We start from the raw sequence: 19284 nt of genomic DNA, 5'->3' as shown, positions 1-19284 counted from the left end.
CAGAAATACCAGAACTTTCTCTGGTCCTATGGGAAAATTAGTCTGCTGATGGATTCGGAAGGACAGAGGCTGCATGCAGCAGGGAACTACAGAACTGCATACGGCAATGATCTGAACACTGGCCTCAAGCACCAGGGGCAGCAGAAACTAAGGGGAAACACATACAGGTGACGATGTGAAAGAAGCTACAAGGTGGGAAATGGTTGTAGCCAACGTAGAAAAGGGAAGACTAAAGATCATCCACGCAGGCCAAAAGGACAGGAGCGTAAGCACTGAATCACAGAAGCAGGTACAAAGCTAGAGCGATGCCAAATGCCCAACACCACCAAGTAAGCTTTGCCAGGCTGAAGTGCCTACTTGGAGCGAGAGATAAATGAATACCAGAGGGAAAAATATGCCTGCATAAAGAAATGGAGAAAACAAGAGCCTGAGGAAAAAAAAGCATCTCATTCTTGTCTTTCTAATCTAGGAGTTAAAAAATCATACCTGTTTAGAGGGTTTTAAGCATATTTATTCATCATTCATATAGTAAATAAATGTAGAAGTACAACTGAATGCAAGTCTTTATGTTAGCTACTACCGAACATAAAGTACTACCTATGTTAGGTAAACATCACACTATACTAAAAAGCGGCCCTTGTTTTGCAGAAGTTTACTTAATAGGGAACTTCTGATTGAGGGAATAGTCAGGCGTGACATTCAGAACAGTATGGCAGAGGCACTGACAAATTAGAACAGTCACAGACCTTGAACACGAGGGGCCAGGGTTTCAGCTGACTCGACTTTGGGAATAATAAATACAACAGTTAGAATACCACACTGAGGACTGAAAGTGCCAGAAGTGAGTCTTCATCTGAATAGTTCCTGGGAGTTAATCTAAATTTTACTTTCCTGTAACTCTTTCATGCCCAAGAGGTACACAGAAAAACAGATACAAGCTTTATCCTAAAGTAGCCTGTGGCTTCAAAGAAGGAAACCAAAGTTGGCAGGTCTTTAAAGGACAATGACGGAGTGAATCATATTAGGGTGCTACAGGAGCACAGAGGGGAAGAACTTACCCCCAGCTCAGGGGGGGTAAGCAGCTGCCTGGGGGGGGGGCTGGGGGGGGGGATACTAACTGAGCTCAGCCTGCAGGCACAGGAAAGGGCCAAAGCAGAAGGTCCTATCTGCAAAGGCATTGGGGAAGCCTCCTTTAAATGAAAGTCCTTTTGTTCCAAAAGGCAAAATCATATGAACCACACAAACTGGAGGAGGCAAACAGTGAGACAACCTTGTAAAAATCTATGCACTGTAAATGTACCACAACTGCGAAGCCTGCCTCTGCTCCAAGCACCAACATCAGGGTGACAAATAAGAAAAGCGAGGAGTCTGAGTCAGGATGGAAACTCATCTCCAGGCCTGAATCCCAGATCCCTGTCAGGGCACTGTCCTCAGGACTCAGAGCAGAGCTGTGCTAATCTGCCAATCTCGAGCTACACTGAATCATGTGTAAAGATGTTTTTAGCAACTCACCACTAAGTAACCCATGCTGAGGCTGCAGTTTGGGGCTGGGACAGGGGCCAGAAGCCACAGAACTGGGCTGAGCATACCGATAAGAGACTGCACAGAAATGCAAAGAGGGACCAGCAGGGCCATTTTTATGTCCATGCTACACCCTTCTCAGCCCCAAACTAAAGCCAGCAAGCAGGCACACACCCATCCAGAAGGGCCTTAAAAGAGAAAGATGAAAAAAGGCCTCATCCTCTTCTTCAGATTTTCTGTGCCCCTGGATGCTTTGAGGATTGCCTGGAATCCAAGATGAGATTCCAAGGCTTTCAAGCTTTGCATTAGCCTGGAAAATCTTTGTTCACACCTCACCGGGAAGCCCAATATGTAGACGAGATGAAAGTGAAGCTGTGTTGGTTCTGCAGCAGCTAAGGCTCTCGGGAGCACTGCTTTTGAAAGCCCCTGGATCCCCTCACAGGCAGGCTCTCTAGTGTGCCCTGCATGCTGGGCCCGGCCTGTGGCGGGGCTGCCTTTCTGAACATCAGTGCCAAACCCACATGTCAGGCCTCCTTCTTGTTGAAATTTAGTAATAATTTTTGAGGCATAATTAGTGCAAATTCAGATTTGATATTATGTTTCACCATTCTTATAAACCCTCTCTTTACCGTATCCTTAGGCGAATACAAAGGGACTCGATAAATCAAGTTTCCTGAATTGTTTCTGTCAGAGCAGCTAATTCTGCCCTTCAGGTGATAGGGGAGAAGCCGTAACAACTGAAATATGGGAAATGACTTAGGCAAAATGGCTACTAGGAGAAAATAAAATCCCTTACAATGTTTCAAATACCAAACCAACCATAAAATCTCTGAGGAAGGAAAACCCATTATAAAGCCATATAATCCTATCACCTCAGGACAGTCTGCAAGGGCTACTCTTAACTATTTTGCTCGAAAAGTACTGCAACGACAGCACGTCAATTACTATTCCTATTAAGTATTCTACGCATTAGGTGGATAACCCTTAGCTTAGAGACATGCTATCAACTCTTAATGTGCTGATCACTGATCAACCCCGCTACGAAGGAGGCCAAAAACATGTCCACATATTTTAAGACAGGAAAAAACCGTATTAAAATTACGCTGATGGGAACCACTTTGAGCACCTCTTGCAATTGCAGAAGTCAAACGTGACTTGTACTCATCTTTTATTATCGGAATATATTGAGTATTACAATTTTAATACAGTTTTTTCCTTTCTTAAAATGTGTATACTTTTTTTTTGGCACCCTCTTTCTATAAGTATGACCTGGATCATTATGAGCCTGTTTCTTGATTGTTAAAAAAGGGACAATGACCCCTGCTCTTAGCTACCTTCCATGCAAACAGAGTGAAGGGATATGTGGAATTACATAAAAATGCTTCACGTTGGAGGCCAGGTGGCTTAAACAGATAAAGAATTATCAGCTTCAGTGAGCCACACTGGCGCCCAGGGGAAAGGACAGGTATTCGTGCTGCGGCCACACATGTGGAGTATGAATTCCGCCAAGTCAGCGACGGTGCCGCCCTAACAGACAGACAGCCTGTGTCCCAGAATGTGCTGCTGGCAATGAGGCCCCTCCTCCATGCTCAGCCTGCTCCTCCTTTGGCTTCTCATTTCTTCTCCGTCAGGCTCTGTGGCACAGACCTCCTCCTTTTCAGCATTTACCCCTCTTCCTTTCTAGCATCTGAGTACCAGGTCCTAATGCTATCCTCTTCCTCTCTGCAACTGCTGCCAGTGGAAAGTTCTGAAGTGCAAACATGGCCATCCTGCTTCTCTGCTTGAATCCCTCAATACCCTTGACCCCTCTCTGATCTACAGAATACAGGCCAAATACCTTAGCTGACTTCCAGGACCTGCATTATGGGACTTTTCCTACCACTCAGGGCTCATCATCTCCTACCACTCCTCAAATCAGACCCCATGCCCAGCAGAGCTGGTCTAGCTATCAAACCAGGCTGATTCAGGCTGTGGGGCTTTATTTCATGTCTGAAATTACCCTTGACCGCCCTCCTTTTTCTGTCCACACCTCCTTCCGTGTAGCCACTCTCTGTAGCACACACTTCTAGGGCAGCACTTATCACTATATTAGTGGAGCTGTATGCTGCTTCTCCGACATGCAGCTCCTCGGGGGCGGGGACCGTCCCTTGATACTCATCCTTGTATCCCAGGACCTGGCTTGGCAGTGGACTCTTAATAAACGTTTGCTGAATCCAAGTTCCAATTGTAATTTACTAGTTCATGGGATTTTATTCACTGAACAACTATTTAGTCTGTATCAGACTTTTACATTCTAATGAGAGACAAAAAATAAAATGAAACTAGAAATCTGAACACAATTACAAGTTGTGGTAAGTGCTATGAAGGAAACAGAGTGAAACAGAGAACCATTGGGGTGAGGGGCAGGGACCTACTTTGACTTAAAAGATGGTGAACCAGTCATGCAAAGCATGTAAAGAGCATTCCAGGCAGAGAAGCAACAACACAGGCCAAGGCCAGTGAGTGGGAAAAGAACTGCTGGTTCAAGCATTAAAAGACAGCAAGGCTTTTGGCTGAAGAGTAATGAGAGACGAGAAGCCGTTTATTGGAAAAATGAATTTGGTGAAATAGCATGTAATGGTAGAGGGTCCTGCTTGGCACAGCAAAGGGTCTGAATTTTATTCTAAGTGAAACAGGAAGCCATCTGAAGGTTAAACGCAGCAGTTAAAATGATCTAACTAATGCTTTAGCAAAGAGCCCTGGGAAAACTCAGTCAAGTAGGACAAAACAACTGACCAGCCAAGGCCAGCACCCAATCCAAAGGCCATACCTCCGCCTGCCAAGCCAGGGTAGAAGCCGAGAGGGCGGACGTTCGGCCAGCCCCGAGCACAGCGATCGTTTCCCCATCGTCGTCCACCACTTTGAAGTCCAGATCCTCGTTGTATTTTCTGCGCTTCACTTGGCGGCCCGAGCGCCGTTTCTGCAGGGCAAACACACCCGTCAGAGAGAGCAGCTCTGTGAGGCAAAGGCAAACAGCGTGTACAAGAATACCCGCAATCACACTCACCAACATGCAAAGGAGATCTTTCTTACTTTATAAAAGGAATCTTCCTTAAATACAACTCTTTTAAAAACTTTATACTCAAAATGAGATCTAGCTGGGGGAGGGGTTCCAAACTGCCAGCAGCACTGAGCTGTCTCAGAATCCAGTGAGATGTATTTTATTCATCAATGGCAGTGACTTTTTCCCTCCTTTCTAGAACGGATTTCTATTCCAGTAAAACAGAGAAGGGAGGTACACTCCAGCATCTTTGAGGCCCCTTCGAGCACAGCTTGGGAACTCTGATTTTATGACAATGATAGAGCTGTTTTTGTTTTTGCTTGAATTCATACCACGTAACTCCTAAAGAACTGAATAATACCAATTTTATTAAAATCTCACAATACCCCGTGAAATGCAGGGAGACATCTTAAGTGTGACAAAACAAGACTCGTGAGTCACCATCTGAGGACTCGTCTATAATTAAGTAGCTTGTGACCTTTTAGAACAACTTCTGCAACAAAGCAGCCTAGTGGCTTTCCGCCAACAGAAAAACACATGGTCCATCTCTAAGTACACGTCATATTCAAGCAGTAGAAACACTTCTGGGGACCATTTACCAGCTAGCTCCCTCTCAAATATGTATACCTTAAAAAAACAAAAACAAAAGCAAAACCCCACCTTCCTTATTTTCTAAAAAGGTATCTCCTGGGCCTCTCTCTGTATTCCCATCATTTCTTCACTATGTCACCTCTGTGATGTTTCATTTTACATGAGGGATTCCACATACCCCCCCATCTCATGTACAGATCACCATCCTAGAAACACGTGATCACCCCACCCCACCCCGCCAACTCCCATCAACCTGACATGTTTGTTTCTCTGCCATTCAGGATACCTAACAGCCACAAGCCCGAGTTTATAGGCAGTGGGGTAGGGGAGTAGTAGGGTGTTTTGGCTCTGACCTCAGACACTACTACTTACTACCACTGTGACCTGAGGAGCTGACACCTTCCTACCATGAAGATCACCTAGAAATCTCTGAGGGTCCAGATGATACTTGAAGGTGCATGGAATTGGTCTTCTTCTAAATCGTCCCCTTGCAGCACACAGCCCAGATAAACTGCTGTGGGTATCAGAGGAAAGAGCACTTTCAAATATGAGAACTCAGGTCCAAGAGAGGTTGCCTCAACTCAGGGAGAAAATTCCCACCAATGTCATGGGCATACTTTGGCATATTTGTAGGAATCTCATTTAGCCAACCAACTCCTGGTTTTCATGTTGGGCCAAACTTCCCTATTTTGGCATAATGAACACATCGCTGATTTTTCCAGCATCTGGGATCATGAAAACGTCCTTGTGCAGACTGGCCTAGCTCTCTGCACAGAGGTAACACTACAGGGACTACCTACAAGACGAAAGAGGCCCAGGAGCCTTACCCAGCTTGGCTCACAACTCCATTTCCACATTCACTCTCGCTGATGCCAAACATGCTACTTTCCAAGAAGGAAGCGAACAGCACTAAAACACTGGGAAGTTATTAGCACAAAAAGATCCCGATGCTGGGGAGAAGGCCTGTGGTCTTTTGGTGCTCACCCACCAAAACAGAGACACCCAGCCCGGGCCTGTGCACAAGAGATGTCGGCTTGAGAACGGGAGGGAGAAGCAACAGGCTCAGCGTCAGCACGACCCTATCTGGTGGCCGTAACCTCCACCAGGGCTCCCGGTCATAGCTGTACCTGGCTGTCTGCAGACTCAGTGGATTCCTCAGGACTCCGCAGGGGTGGGCTCCGCAGGCCCTGATCCAGCTCTAAACTCTCCACTGTGGTGTCACTTTTCCTTTTTCCTTTCTTCTTTTTCTCCACAGGGGTTGGTCCTTGCTCCTTGCTACAAGGAGAAATTCAGAATTAAAACTGTTGGGCAGTTTTTAAAACTAAGATATCTCATGAGATCAAAGTTATGATATCACATCCTGGAATTCTTGAACCAGGATAGACTTTAATGGAGAATCTGTAAGTTTCTCCCCAGAAATATACAGAATAATGGGAAGAAATATCTACATGGATTGATGCAGAATTCACTTTTTTATACCCCTATCATGACTACTAAGACTATAATTGATGTGATAAGAAATAAAATAGTATGAACATCTCCAAAAAGCTCCCTTTCAGTTTATATAAATGTCTTCTCTAGGATGTTTAATTGCTTTGTAGGTATTGAGAACCATCACAATTCAATTGCCCTTTAAGTTACACAGGAAGAGATATCTCCCTAATCAATCATCCTCCTCTATTGAGAATGGTCTATGTATAAGACTCAGAGTGAGTACTAGAAACTCAAAATGAAGGCAACACTGTCCCTGCCCTTGAGGAGGTTATAATTATGAAAATCCTACAGCCCGCCTAGAGCCACAGCCCCGAGCAGTAGACGAATGCTTCCTGAGAGAGGTGGAGATGGGCAAAGTCCATCCATCCTGGAAGGCCCTGCTAAGATGCCCACCTCTCCTCAAACACCCTCCCAGTTGGCAGAACCTCTTTCCTACATTCCCAAAGCACTCCCGCTGTGCCCGGCGTAGCATGTGCAAACTCTGATCTTTCACCAAAGTCAGTCAGTAACCATGACACCAGGCTCGGAACCACACCGTGCCTGGATCCTCTGCAATTGTTCAATAAACATCTGCGGAGGGGATGAATATTTTATACTTCTCTGATCTCTCCTACCAGACTCTACAGTTCCTAAAGATCAATGTGTACTTAAGATTAAGTTTCACATTCCTCACAATGAGTAGTCTTATGCCTTCTACATGGTTAAGTATTCAGTAAATATTTATTGAATATATAGATGGGAAGATGGATGCATCAATGGATGGATTACATTCCTTATCGCTGGGGAGATTTGGGAAAATGCATTTGAGTGGGGATGTACATAAAATTTCAACAGACAGAAAATAGGAAAGATAATAGTGATTATAATTATTACAATTATTACAATTATAATGATTGTTATTATAGCTAATACTTATATATAGCACTTAATACATGCAGGCACAGTTCTCTAAATCCTTCACATGGATTATCTTCTTTACCCTTCGCAACCTTCAAAGGCAGATAGTATTATTATCCCCATTTTATCAGGAGGCACAGTGAAGCTCAGTTAGATTTCCAGGGTAACATGGCTAGGAAATGGCAGGGAAAGGATCTGAACCCAGGCCTGCTTTTCACCACCAAGGCATTCTTGGAGAAGGGCAGAGTGTTAAGGGCTCGTTTAGTAAAAGCCAGTCTGTGTGGCTGGATGATAGGGCAGTGAACAGAAGTCCTAAGTGGCAGAAGTGGAAAGAAGTCAGGGGTACACCTGCCCAGAGAGTTCAGACTTCATTCTGTGTGAGCGGGGCATGATGGGAAGCCCAGGCAAGAGGAAATGAAGACTAGGCTGGACGTGGAATCAACCAATACTCAAAGGAGAAAATGATTTGCAAGATCCAGCTAAAGTAAAACCAGTGAGTCTTGGCAAATGACAATGTGAAGGATGAGGACCAAGACCCCAAATTACGGGTCTTTTCCATCAGGTGAGTTCTGGAAGGTGTGGGGGAAGAGAGGAGAACCGAGGGCCTTGTGTAGAGAAGGGAGATCCAGCATGAGCTCGCGGCAGAAATACCACAGTGCGGACTGCTCCATCAGCCTGCCGCTCTCCTGCACACCCTTTCCCCCTCAAGGATCCCCAGTCAGGTCAGCACAAACTCCGCCCACCCCCGATTCCCGAGGCTCAAGACTGGCTGGCCTCCCTGCCTGTCAGGAAAGTTCTTTATGAAAATTATTTTGGTCCAACCTGAGGAAATGAAAGGGGTCCTGCCATTTAGAGCACTAAACTTTTTATTATAACAAGAGCCTTGTACTCTTTAAGTGGGGGGTAAGAGGGTGGGGGGAAGCAAAAGTTCTACTTCTTATCAGTTCAAGACAGGAGACTCCGGTGAACCAATTCAGAAAGATGCTAAATTTTCACAGGAATATTTATCTCATGTTATGCGGCTTCTCACTAAGAAAATTGTATAGCAATTTATTTATATTCTACAAAGCACTTCTGGGTTCTGAGTTTCATTTAACTGTTAAAACCACAATTCCATGAGGGAGCCAGGGCAAACAAGACTCATATTCCAGGTGAAGAAACAGGTTTCAAAGCAGCAAAGGCCCCGAAGGCAGCAGTGGAGCAGAGGCCGGCACGCTGTTGTCTGACTCACAGCCTGTTGCTTTTTACACCATACACCAACACTGATCCCCCAGGTTACGAGAGTGAGCAGAAGGTGAGGCTGGGCTATGGGATCCTATTCCTTTTTCCCCAGTGACTGGTCTAGGGATGGGCAAATGACCCAGCCAGCCCAATGTGGGAGTCCTTCCTTTAAAAAAAAAAAGGGAATGTTTGGCAGGAGTGGGTAGGAAAATAAATCTCATCCCTCCTAGGTCTTACAGCTGTGAGCCCACTGCTGCAGGCAGCCACAATTTAACCTTGAGTGTAAAAGCGGTTGCAACGAATGGAGCTGACCCCCAGGGAGGTGCCGGGAAGGGTTACAGATGAAGCACTCAGGTGGGATCCTTAACTTCCTGGCTCTGATTCTGTAAGCCAATGAACCCCCTTTTATTTTTTTAACTTAATTCAAGTTGGGTTTATGTCACTTGTAACCAATAGAGTTCTGAACAATACAAGGGCCTAATACCTATAACCATTTATTTAACGGCACTTGAGGCTGGATCAAAGCAACTGTATTTTTATAGTCCTCTCTACTCTAACTTTCAGAGTTAGAACCAACTAACTTCCAAGGCAGAAAAACGTAGCAGACAAGATTTTTTAGGTTCATAGTAGCTAATTTTAGTTAACAAAATCAAACTTGATTTTACAATAAAACATAAATCCACTTTTCTAAGGAAAGTATCCACCATGTATTTATGACATGTAAGAAACTTCTAATATATAAACTAGACCATCCATGCAAAACAACTATCAGGAATGACCAACAATTGTTTCTTAGTGGCCTCACCCCCAAAGCTCTGTCCTGTCTTCTACACAGTTTCATCAGCCAAGATATTACACATCTTAACTTTCTGCAGTTTGTATTAGGAAAATAAGTACTTTTTTTGACTTCCAAATAGGAAATTACATTACAGCATTAAAGCATTAGATAGACTTTCTTAAACTCTTCTCCCAACCTTATCTCCAGTTCCCAATCTCCAGGTTTCTTCGCTAGAATTCAGAGTTAGAAACTGAGTGCTGGATCTGAGCCTGAGAAAAAAGGTCTGGGTATGTGTTACAACATTGTACTACAGTGATTTTTTTATTTTATTTTTTTTTTATTACTTTGTCCCCATGGATTCCAGGTATTGAAAACTTTTATCTACCAAACTGCATCATTTCAAAATGACTCGTCTTCCCAATTTAAAATTGAATCTTGTAAAATGTCCATCAAAGTCTTACCAGAAAAGAATTCAGTTACTGACACAGTGAGTTGCTGTCACCCTTCAATTCAGAATGACTGGAAAGAGCTCACGTTGCCAGCGACTGCCTTCACAGACGTGCCTGTGTCTGGGGAGTCCAGCCAGGGAACTGCTGCTCCACAGCAGGAACAACTCTGCAGACAAGCCTCAGTCCCGGCCTCGCCACAGGCTCTGGTCCTCTTCCCAGGGGTGTAATACTGAACACATGGATATTGCCCCCCAAAAGCTCATTTGTATACTTAATTCAACTTTCACTTAATGCCCATATTACAATGTTCAATCTGTATCTAGAGAATGGAGTTAATTAAAATCTTTAACTAGATTTTAAAGGTACTGGTTAAGAGAAAAGAAATGTTTGTCTCGCTGCATATGTAGCTCACTATCCACAAAACGAGACCTAAATTCACCCTGTCCTCTGTCCCTTTAACTGCATCATAGCCACCATCAAAACAAAGATTACACAATTTGTGACACTGTCCTAGTAAAAAATGAAACAAAAACATTACATACTGATAAGATGAAAAAGCAGTTTTTACAAATCTTATTAACAGTGATAAAAGCAAATGAAAATAAACATTTTTTAAATGCAGAAGGATTGCAAATGAAATGTACAAGCCTTCCCTATTGCACCAAATCCCATTACCAGAGAGAACTGCTTTTTTTTTTTTTTTTTTTTTTTGTTGAGAGCCCACTGGCCCATGTGGGAATCGAACCCGCAGCCTTCGGAGTTAGGAGCATGGAGCTCTAACCGCCTGCGCCACCGGGCCGGCCCCAGAGAGAACTGCTTTTGACTAATCTGTTCATGCCTCTAGTTCCTTATTGACCACGTTAAGCGAAAGCTCCTGGCATCTTGATATGAAAGGTGATGAATTTAGATCTCTTATATCTCCCCACTCCTTCCTCTACTCAATATTTTTGTTGAATTCTTTTCGTCTAGGCAAAACTGTGTTTTAAATTTTCATTTTTTCCCCTTGTTTTCTGTTTCTTTTTCATGATAATCCATCCTTGTTTTGCGGACAAAATACCATCTTGATTCTGAGGATACTAACTTAAAATCTTTTCCAAGTTATTTTTTCCTGGACTTGCTCTTTCTGAGAACAGTTGTTCTCATTCCTCTTTTTCTTCTTCTTTGCTGCTTGTTTTCCTCCAGTCTCACGATCTTTGGTGGACTGTTTCTATTTAAAATGAACGAGGCGGGTAACGCAGGTGGCTAGTGAGACAACGTGCTGCAGAATAAGTCACTGTCTCTGGGAGGCCTGGCCTGGGACTCTGCATACGGGGAGGCTGCTCCTCTCCCCACCCTTCCCGGGTCCGGGCAGGGAAAGGCAGAGAAGCTACTGCCCCTAGGCTCCCTTTCTGTGGACGGTGGTCTCCACTTGGAGCCCTGGACCCTGAACCTACCCCCGGAGCAAAGAGCTCAGCACCTCTAGAGCAACTGCCTGACTCCAGCCTGGAGCTGACAAACGACGCAGCCACTCTGCAGACAGTCCCTTAGCCACCTCCCCTTGCTTTGGAGTGGAGGTGGCCTGCCTCTCAACCCTTCTGCAGGGTTGCCAGGTCCACTGTGAGGACACAGCTGCTGCACGTGCTGAGCTGGGATGCCCTCCACACATGTACCCATCAGTATAACACCACCGGCATTCCCATCCAGAAATTCACAACATCCCTCATCTCTGAAGAGTCTATTCCCCTCTGTTCTTCCAGTCATTTCATTAAGATTTGGTGAAGAATGGAGAATAAAAGTATGCTCAGTCTACCATCTTGAAACTGAAAATTCCCCCCAAAGAACATTTATTTAAATGCCTTTTCTTTAAGTCTTTTCTCATCTATTAATTCCTTTAATACCTGGCTCAATCTTCACCTCGTCCAAGGGACTCCCTAGACCAGAACTGAAACGCTCTTAATCCTCTAAATCCTTTCAGCTATTCTGTATACAGTTATATTAGGTTCTTTCACTTGCTTCCATTTTTGCCTGTTATTTGACTACCTGCAGCAAGGCTGTTTCTCTAACTAGCGAAAGTTCCTCATAGATGATACTTCTGTGACACCTTTCCTCAACTATCGCATTCCCAACAAAAGTACTCATAAACAAAGCAAGGCACACAGAAGGCTCTAAAAATGTACTGGATGAGTAAATCAAGCGTTCCTACTTAGTAACTGGTTCCTTACAGATTAGGTCAAGGTCCAAGCCGCACCAGACCCTAACTTGGAAAGTTAGAGGATTACAGAGTAAGCACTCCAGGTGCCCTTAGAAAAACAGCAACAGGGACTTAGTCCAAAGCTTCAGAGGTGGGTCTCTGCCATTCTCATTCCGATTCCTTCCCTACTTAACATTGAGCCCAGTGGGTTCAAAGTACAAGGTCTCCACTCATTGTCTTCATTCTTTGAATAAATGATCAGAACGTACAAACCAAGTCTCCCGACAGAAAGCACATGGTCAATGGATGAAGCCTCAATAAAGATCTGCACTCTAAACAAAGACGGTGGTTGACCTTCAAACAGGGCGGCCGAGCTGAACTGATTGGGTCGCACTCCTCCTCCTGCATCAGTTATCAGCTGACTCACAGCTCAAATGGTTATATAATCAGAATGTCTAGGGCTTCACTTTCTAGAAGCAACCATCAAAGGAGAAAATCAGAAAAGGTATTAAAAAACTAAAAAACAACCTTTCTTCCCGGATGTTACTAACCTTATTGCATTTGGGAGGAAAATCTGCTGTGGGTTGACAAACCAAAACAAATGGGGGCAAAAAGCTGAGGCACAGCAATTGGGGCTTGAATTGGAAAAAACTGTTTCTCACCTTACTGAGGAGGGAAAAACCCAGATCTTCCCCACTATGTTTCTGTCCTGTGTGTCTCCTTTACTATTTACACAAAATACTTGACTTCGGATACTCTGGGTCACCAAATGTGTGGAAGTTTTCCCCACACCAACAAGCAATTCTCGGACACCAGCATTGAACTCAATTCTGACAGTATCTACCCAGAGATCGTGTTGGATCCCAGAGGTTAAGGGCTCAGTCCCACAAGACTGCTTGCCTCCACCGCATTTCAAATGCCAGTCACAAGCTCTGGTTGTCACCTGTGCTTCTGACCAGTGAGCGATATAAATCAGAGGTTCCAACGACCCCCTCTTCCTTGGGTTCAATTAATTTGCTGGAGCGGCTCACAGAACTCAGGGAAACACGTTTATCAATTTGTTAAAGGTTATGACCAAGGATACAGATGAACAGCCAGATGAAGAGATATATGGCGGAGAGGTGTGGAGCGCGGGAGCTTCTGCCCCTGTGGAGTTGGGTGTACAACCCTCCCGGCATGTGGACATGTTCACCAACCTGGAAGTTCTTCAAACCCCCACTACTGGGATTTTACGGAGGCTTCCTCATGTAGGCATGATCAATTCACAGCTGTTTCTGGGGTGGGGTGGGGTGGGGCTGAAAACTCCAAGCTGCTAATCCGGCTGGGTCTTCCTTGTGACCAGCCCCCACCCAGGAGCCCACCCCGAGTGGCTTGGTAGAACAAGAGACGCTCCCAGTGCTCTTATACTTAGGAAATGACAAGGGTTTTAGGAGCCTTGTGTCAGGGATGGGGTCAAAGACCAAACATTAGAACAAGAGATGCGCCTCGTGCCCTTATCACTTAGGAATTTACAAGGTTTCAGGAGTTTTGTACCAGTCACATGGGCAGAGACCAATACATACGTTTCTTATTATTTCACAGGCTAATCACACCATTCATTTCTTTTCCTCTTTTTGGTGTTTCATTCCTAGCAGATGTTAAATATAAAAACGTAAATATGCTCCATTTGCTGCGCTCTTTCATCCGCTTTACAAAGGACGGTCTAAGAACCAGCTACACTCTAAATATCTGGCAGCCTTTGCAAGTGCAGATTCCTGGGCTCTGCCCCAGACCTAATAAATCATTCCCTAGGCAAGTGGTCAGGGAATCAATCTACTTCTCTAACAAGCTGTCCAGGTGATTCCTTAGGCCGTAAACCAGAGATCTAGGTACACAGGCCTCCAACGGGGCCAGCACACTGATTAACTTCTTGACGTTGGAGAGACTAGAAACCATTCTGACATGTGCACACGTACCAAAGCTTATACTCTGCCCTCAACTGACAATAAAAGACCCCCGTTTCCAAAGGCAAGCTCCAGTTCCGAGAATCACTCTGCCCCCAGTTGAAGAGCATGCAACCGGAAGGGCTGTCCACCTACTCCTCGGGTACTCCCTACACATGAGTAAACACCAGGCAGCCTCACGCACACACTGAAATGGGTCCTCTTTCCTGCTCAGTGAGCCGTGCTTTAGTGCTGTGAGGCTGACAGCACTTTACTAAAGGCCATTTCAGGAAAGAGAAATACAAAATTCACAGGCACCTACGATCCAACAACTATTGTTGCGGACAGTATCCATTATATCACATAATGCTCCTTGGTGAGAAATTTTTTTTCTCAGCAGGTAAAAATCTGGCTTCCCTGAGGAACTGGCAAGGTGCTTTTCTAACAACAAAGCATTTTCCCAAAGCCGTTATCAACATTAGATGAGCACTTGTGCCTACATATGTATAGGTCAGTCCGTATGTTTGCATGTACACACAAGTACACCTGTGTATGTCTTGTGAGGCCGGTGGCCCCATCCTCTTTGTGAAAAAGTAAACAAAAGTAAAAGCAAATAAGCTATGCTAAGTGAACTTGTAAATTTCAGAGGTGGGGAAATGATAGAGCCCAACTTAGTATCCCGGGGGAGCTTCCTTTCTTATGTTTAAGACAATAAAGGAATGAAATAATGTTCAGACTCCAAGATAATCAAAGAAAAGGAAAGAGGGTAGGTTTTTTTAAAAAAGGCTTCTCCCACTTGGGCATTTTGGACTTCTATCCATTACGCAGTAAATGAATATTCATCACTATTAATATCATCCTTGAAAAGGAAAATGTGCGAGACTCTACCAACTACTGAGGAGAAGAAACACTTTCAATTATCTATCTGCTGCCTCAAATGCAGAGATACAGCACGGGAAAAAGCTGGAGCCTCCTGGTCCTTAAGGGAATCCTGCGGAGTGTGCAAACATGTGCAAAAGGAAACCCTATAGAAGAGGGGTGTTTCCCACAAATAAAAAACCATTTCTCTTAAACTGGAATCTTCCCCCACCTTCATTTTCCATTCCTGACTTTCCCTAGCAAGGGATAAAGAGGCACAAAGCTGTGGGAGAAAAAAGTGGGTTTTACAGTCAGGTGAGCCTGGAGTCAAATCCTGACAGTGCAGCTCAGGATTAGCTTTGTGCCTTGGACAAGTTACCTTGAAGATTTTCATTTCTTTTAAGTCAGACAGAAAAAGCAGAGAACCATATGATTTCACTCATATGTGGTATGTAAACCAAAAACAACAAAAGAACGAGACAAACAACGGAGAAACAAAAACTCACAGACACAGACAATAGTTTAGTGGTTACCAGAGGGTAAGGGGGGTGGAGGGTGGGAGATGAGGGTAAGGGGGATCAAATATATGGTGATGGAAGGAGAGCTGACTCTGGGTGGTGAACACACAATGGGATTTATAGATGATGTAACACAGAATTGTACACCTGAAATCTATGTAACTTTACTAACAATTGTCACCCCAATAAACTTTAATTAAAAAAAATTATATATAAATGTCTAACCACTATGCTGTACACCTGAAATATAAAATAATACTGAATGTCAACTATAATTCAAAAATTGAAAAGGAGGGGGAAAAGATGAATGAGAATAAGAGATTCAAATTTCCAGGTATAAAACAAGTAAGTCATGGGGATGTAATGTGCAGCATGGGGAATATAGTCAATAATACTGTAATAGCATGGGACTGCGTCAGATGGTTGCTGGACTTGTGGTAGTCACTTCTTTAGGTATATAAATATTGACAAACTATTGTGTACACCTTTAACTAATATAATATTGTATGTTAGCTATATTTTAATAAAAATCTTTAAAAAAGAGATTTTCATTTCTTTAATTATAAAATGGAGACATCACGTACTGTTACTTAACAATGGGAGTTATTATATGATACCTACACGAGTCTTATTTTCCGGGAGAAGAGCTCTCTCTATTCATTATTTCAGGAAAACAAATTATATATATAAAATATGTACTTAATATATAAATTATATATTATAATATATAAAAACAGATATATACTGGGGGTGTCAAAACATGCATACAAGTGGACACTTTGGTCAACGTTGCTCAAGCAGTAGTTCACCATAATCAGAAGTATCTGGACTCTGATGGTAACCACTCTGAGCATCTCTTGTAATTGCAGAAGTCAAATGTGACTTGCATTCATCTTTTGTTATCAGTATATATTGAGTATTACAATTTTAATACAAGTTTCCTTTCTTAAAATGTGTACACTTTTTTTGGCACCTTCTATATGCATATTAACTAAATTTTATTTTACATATTAATTATATATTATTTATATGAGATTAGTTACTTGTATAAATTAACATATATATTACATATATATGTCTCCTATGTATCCAATAACCTGACCAATCCCCGGGGACACAAGAGACAAAAAGCATGGTGGTCCTGACCTCAGGCACTCACCTTTTGTTGAGGAGACAAGCCACAGGTACATGAAAACAAATGTATGTATGTTTGAGAAGAGCCTATTGCAGAGGGAAGTGTACAGGACTGGGAATTAGGAAGTCGGAGTATACGACACACTCTTGTAAACAAGTCATGGCTCTGTGGGTCTCCATTTCCCTGGCTGCAGTACAACAGGGTTGGTTGGATCAAATCTGCTTTAGTCTTCCCAGGTGTGAGTCTCTGATTTATAATGCGAAGTGAGACTGCAAGTACTCGGGAAGTTCAGAGGGGATGAGCTAGCACACTGGTTTGGAGAAACTCTATGGAGGAACTGGGACTCGCGCTCAGACCTGAAGAACAGAGAAGGCTTAGGAGACTGAAGAAGGACAAAGGGCATAAGGCTGGGAGAAAGAGCAAGAGCAGTCCAAAGGAGCACGGCGTCGAGTACCTTTACGGGCCAGTGAGATCTAGCTGGTGAGGTCTGTTGTCAGAGGCGGGAAGACCGTGAGAGGTCAGACCCAGGGGGTCTAAGTAACAGAGAAAGAGCCTAGCTTTTGTCCTGGAGGCAGCAGGAACAATGAGAAGTTTCTAAGAGCATCAACTGTTAGAGGGAATCGCATTTCCCTGTACCCATGTTCTCAAGAGGAAAATCATGTTCTACTCCTAAGGAGGGAACGTCAGGAAACCTATTTTCCACCCTTGTTCAAATTCCTCTCACTCCTCTGATTGGGTACCTACCAGCCGGGTGAGACTGGGAAAAGGAATGGAGCATACATGGCTCAGCATCCTCTCCTCTCTTTGCTCAGGGATGTACGTGCCTGCAGTTCTGATGGATCAACTCGACGGAGGGAGTAACTAACAAGAAGCCTGATTCCGGTCACAAGCCAATGGCAGTTCTACAATCCAGCTTATCAATAATAAAGCTGATAATTGCATCTCCATCTCTGTTGATTATTTCCCAACTGATTTGAACGAAGAGAGGGGAAGAGAAGGTTTGATTACTACCACTACCAACTACAAACATAAATAACAGCAGTGCTTCAGAAAGATTAGCCAGGTGGCAGCTGGCAAGATGGACTGAAAGAGGAAAAGACTGGAAGCCCTTAAATCAATTTGTGGAGCTCCTACAATAATCCAAGCAGTCAGTGAATCATTTGTAACCATCAAGTATTATCCAGGGGCTAATCAATAACTGCTCACATCAAAACATGTACTTGAGCCAATCTGCAAGAGAGTAAATCAAAGAGCACAAAAAACTGAGACTTAATTACCAACATATATTTTTGTATCAATTAATGTCATCCTGTTATAACTAAAACTGCTTCTGCTGACCAGTGCGGTCATTAATTAATGGAACCAAAGCAATTTTATAAATACATAAAGGCTCACCAGTCCAGAACCCTATCTTGGTTACACTGTAGAATTCAACCTCACATACGTGGTCCCAAAATCAAGAGAGAAAGCTGCCTCATACTGTAACTTGGCTACATTTCTAGAGATAACCAGTCCTATCTGTCAGCATCCCCTCAAAGGGGGTCTTCTGGATTTCTAAACCTCAAGAGGTTCTACTGTTTTCTAAGTTAGCATACTTGAAAACACTACCAAGAACTTCTCCAACTAATTTTACACAGACTAGTTAGATCTAAATCAGGTTCCCTCAATGTTGCTACCCATACATGTCACACCCCACCTTGTTTTGTGAAATGCCTCCTCATTGCCCCAAAATGGACTTTACGGCAATGTCTATATACTCACCACCTTGTTTCATATCCCACACAAAGCAAATGTGAATTCCTTTTAAGGAAGAGAAGAAAATTGTAAGCACCAGAAAACAGTGGCTAAAGTGAGCTCTGACACCTACTGCCTTCTACACACAAACCAAACTCCCCGTTAGAGCTATGAACTCTCCTCTAATCGCTCTAATTCTAAAACTTTATCCTTGAGGATTCCTCTTTGTTTTCTGTAATAACCAAAATAAGTCATTCCATTAGTTCATGTCAGATTCTCCTTCTTCACACATGCTATTACCCTGAAGAACCACTTCAGCTTCTCCAAAGTAATCTGAAGATGCAAGTTACTGGCAGAAGACAGAAACTCACCCCCTACACACATCCGCGATCAGGGTACACTTACTGAGAAACCTAGCCCATGAGTTTCTCATTAGTCAGAAGCTTGAATCTACCTATCTCTCTCCACCTTCTGTAAGGTATTTTAGGTCCCGCATTCCTAGGATCCCATGCAAGCCTCTATGATATACTGAAAGATGAAATCACCTGCCAGCCAGAAGGGAATGAATCAGGCATTTTTAACTCCGATTATGAAATTATCCATCTGCTCCCAACCATCCTTCTGAAAATGAACTGAACCAGATAGTAGTAAATTCCGAATCACAGCAGACACCACCTAAAATGCTTTCTCTCTTTAAAACTTACTTCTTTCTCCATGCCTGACCCATACAGGCCTGATGGACTCATGACTTTCTATTCTGTTGGCATTCATATGGATCTCGGCATTTTCATGGGTGCTCCTGGTCTGTATTCTGCCTCTGCACTTAGATTTTAGAAACTTAATTCCTCTTAAATATCTAGAAGTTACGTATTTTTTGTTTTCTATGTCCTCAAAAAGTTCAAACAGAATGTTCTGCATCAAGAATTTAGACAGAGACCAACGTAAACCATTACTTT

At 43.4% G+C, this 19284-nt stretch overlaps 1 protein-coding gene across 3 annotated transcripts in view; it reads right to left on the bottom strand.

The window, feature by feature from the left end:
* Nucleotides 1–19284, bottom strand: part of CHD6 (chromodomain helicase DNA binding protein 6) — a 181936-nt gene that overhangs the window by 101276 nt on the left and 61376 nt on the right. For all 3 annotated transcript variants that reach the window (XM_081034142.1, XM_081034144.1, XM_081034143.1), the window contains exons 4-5: nt 6280–6427; nt 4331–4480 (exon numbers count right to left, since the gene is read on the bottom strand). In XM_081034142.1, coding sequence (XP_080890268.1) covers nt 4331–4480; nt 6280–6427 — 298 coding nt within the window. The remainder of the gene's footprint in view (nt 1–4330; nt 4481–6279; nt 6428–19284) is intronic.

Source organism: Rhinolophus hipposideros, assembly GCF_964194185.1.
Source record: "Rhinolophus hipposideros genome assembly, chromosome: 22".
In the NCBI taxonomy this organism is placed as follows: Eukaryota; Metazoa; Chordata; class Mammalia; order Chiroptera; family Rhinolophidae; genus Rhinolophus; species Rhinolophus hipposideros.
The sequence above is the reverse complement of the archived record's forward strand: the minus strand, read 5'-3'. Positions and strand labels throughout refer to the sequence as shown.